General features: G+C 30.2%; 1 protein-coding gene across 1 annotated transcript; it reads left to right on the forward strand.

Annotated features, from left to right (window-relative positions):
- The first annotated feature begins 1,509 nt into the window (after positions 1–1,509).
- Positions 1,510–2,875, forward strand: LOC146884564 (F-box/kelch-repeat protein At3g23880-like). Its single transcript, XM_085675425.1, has one exon. The coding sequence runs from the start codon at positions 1,689–1,691 to the stop codon at positions 2,859–2,861; it is 1,173 nt and encodes a 390-aa protein (XP_085531551.1). The 5' UTR covers positions 1,510–1,688; the 3' UTR covers positions 2,862–2,875.
- Positions 2,876–3,296: the final 421 nt, after the last annotated feature.

Consider the following 3,296-nt stretch of genomic DNA (forward strand, 5'->3'; position numbering starts at 1 on the left):
CCTATTCCTATCATTTGCTTGAATTATCATGATATAATGTTTTGTTTGATAGCATAAAAACTATTAAAACGGGATGTTACATTAGTCTTCCAGTTCTTTTAAGTCTCATTTTGGTCTCAATTTTTTAAGAAAGGATACAATTTGGTCATTTCTTATTAAATTTCTTGAATCGGATCAATGATTTTTCATCAAAATTGAAGTTTTGAATAAGGATGATATGCTTTGTTAATGTACGTAATCCTAGTGTCAACTTTGATAAAAAATCTGAACTCTATTTCAATAAATTTAACGAAAAAAAACTAAATTGCATCAATTTTTTAAAAAATCATTACTAAATTGAGACTAAAATAATTAAAAGACTAACTTAACATTTATGAAAAAAAAAAGATTAAAAGAATAATTCAACTAAAATTTTGTCATCCCAATATATTTGTTGAAGATCCGCTACTAAATGAATATAATCTTATACTTTCATTCTTTACACCGATGAATGAACACGGATATGTGAAAAAATACCTATACGACACCACTACGTGGAAAAATAATTATTTTTAGAAGAAAACAAATAAGTAAAATTTTGACGTGTTAAGTTAAGTCTATAACTGTAATATAGACAAATAAAAAGGAAATAGGGAAATGAGATGAAGAGAAAAGTGAATCACAAAGTGACCAATGTGAGGAATTAAGGTGTGTGGCGCGTTCTTTTTAATGGTTCTTCCTTCTCCGATGGTGTCGTGCTGCTTGCAAACACAAATGTAGCAGATTTTATTTGGTGCAACATGAAATAATAAAACAGAGGGTTTTTATATCCACTTTTTTTTTTTAATTTGAGAATAAAAAAATATCAAAGTTTAAAACAATAGTAAATTCTAATTTCGTATCTGAATTAAAGAATACAAACATATTTAATCTTTAATTTAATATTAAACAATTTTATTTATCCTTTTAAGATTAATTTATAAACATAAAATAATTAATTCGATTGTAATAATTTTTTTTCTTTTTTTCTCTTCACGTATACAAAACAAATAAACGTATGCATTAATTAGTTAAAGATGATAAGAGTAGAGTTACTCTGTAAATAAAGAATAATATTTAACTTTTATAAATAAATAATGAATAAAGGGAAACTAAAATTTTGTGTGGAATGAAGAAAATATCTTTCTTAAAACTTTCAATAATTGTTTTATTTGAGTATTACTTCAAAAACATTGATTATTGCAATTAATGCACCTATTTATATTAAAGAGTCTAATAATGACATAAATTAAAAAAGTTTGTATTCATATACAATAAGTATTAAATGGTCGTTTGTATTCAACATTTAGTAAAAGCGCGTGGGACCACAGATTTAAACATCTCAAAGCAACTTCTTACAATGGTATTCTTGGTTCTTTTTAAACCACTTTCATTTCCAAATTTTAATAGAATATATTACTAGTGATTTGTTAACATTTTTTGGTGTTAAAATTTCATTTTCAATCTATTTCTCCATCTTTGTGAGAAAATTGAATGCGTGTGGGTCCAATTCCTGTCTATAAAATCTTCCGGCATGCAACAACTTTTCATCATCACTGTCATCACTTCTTTTTCATTCTCTCTTTCTTTGTTTTTCGACCTGTAATTTTGTTTTCTCATAGTTAAATATTTCCACCTTTGTGCAAAGTAGGTTTTCCTCTTCTCCATCAATGTCCTCTTCTCAGAATAATTGTGTTCTCTCCCAAGATATCCTGATGGAAATCTTGTCACGGCTTCTGATAAAGGATATCGGGCGATTAAAGTGCGTTTCAAAAGGGTTGAACCGTCTTGTCTCTGATTCTACATTTGTGAAACTTCACCTTCAAAGGTCCTCAAAAAACACTCACATGCTATTGACCTTTGAAGATTACCATATTAACAGAACAAGGAATTATGCCGTAGTTTGTCCTGTACAAGAGTTACTTGACCACCCATCATCCACCCTTAAAACTTTACATCACAAACATCTCCCATTCAACCGTAAGTACAATGTTCTGGGTGCCTGCAACGGATTGGTATGCTTACAAGATTCTTGTATTGACGATGAATTTGAAGAATACTGGTTTCGGATTGGGAATCCAACAACAAGAGTCATGACTAAAGACTCCCCACATATTCGTCTTAATCGCAGGGATTACTGGTTGATGTTTGGGTTTGGTTATGATGAATGGAGTGACTCTTACCAAGTTGTGCTATTGGATAATAATAGGAATCAATCACAGAAACTGGAGGTAAGCGTTTGTTGTTTAGGAGATACTTGTTGGAGAAATACTTTAACTTGTGATGCTGTTACCCTTATGATTGGGCTTCAAAGTCGTGGAACTTGTGGCGCTTTTGTGAGTGGTACTTTAAACTGGTTAGTGTATCCCAGATCCCACTGTGATGATAAACGAGGACCTAAAATGAACGAGTTAGAAATATTTTGTTACGATCTAAGAAAGGAGACTCGCAGTTTTTTCTCTATGCCTGATGGCATTTTAGAAGTCCGTGCGTTTGAGCCAGTGCTTAAGGTTTTGAATGGTTGTTTGTGTCTTTCTCATCATCATGAGGATAATTTTGTTGTGTGGCTAAAGAGGGAATTCATTGATGAAAAATCCTGGTCAAAGTTGTTGAATATAAATTACCAGGATGATATTGACCAGTGTCCATCCTACATGAACGTAATTTGTATGCATGAAAAGGATGGTGCTGTGCTTGTTGCAAACACAGTTTTTGATGCAAACTTTATTTGGTACAACAGTAGAGATGATAGAAGAGAGGGTCGTGAATATTACGGCCAGGACATATGGAGTCTTTTCTCTTATGATTATGTTCAGAGTTTGGTTGTTCCGTGTAGGAAGTAAGTTACCTAGTCTATCTTGAGACGTATTTAGAATTGTAATGTAAGATGTATTTCTGAGTTATGCAATTCATATTGTATTTTTAAATTTGGATAACATTATTTATAATAATTTTTTAATGATTTCAACCCTTGAACAATTCAGACTTTTTCTCATAGCTTCTGGTAGAATAACGGTTTCTAACATTGTTGAATAACAATAAAATAGATTTTTCAAAACATCAAGAGATCAAATTGAATTTTTGAAAAGTTTCTCTAAAATCATATATATATATATATATATATATATATATATATATATATATATATATATATATATATATATAGGTTTAAATACCTTTTTCGTCCTCAATTTCGTAGAGTTTGTTGCGGATGGTCATCATTTTGACAGAATGTTTAAAATGGTCCTCATTTTGACCAAATATTTAAAATGGTCATC

The sequence above is a fragment of the Vigna unguiculata genome, chromosome 7, assembly GCF_037176805.1.
Source record: "Vigna unguiculata cultivar grain cowpea cultivar isolate G323 ecotype 2 chromosome 7, ASM3717680v1, whole genome shotgun sequence".
NCBI classification, from domain to species: domain Eukaryota; kingdom Viridiplantae; phylum Streptophyta; class Magnoliopsida; order Fabales; family Fabaceae; genus Vigna; species Vigna unguiculata.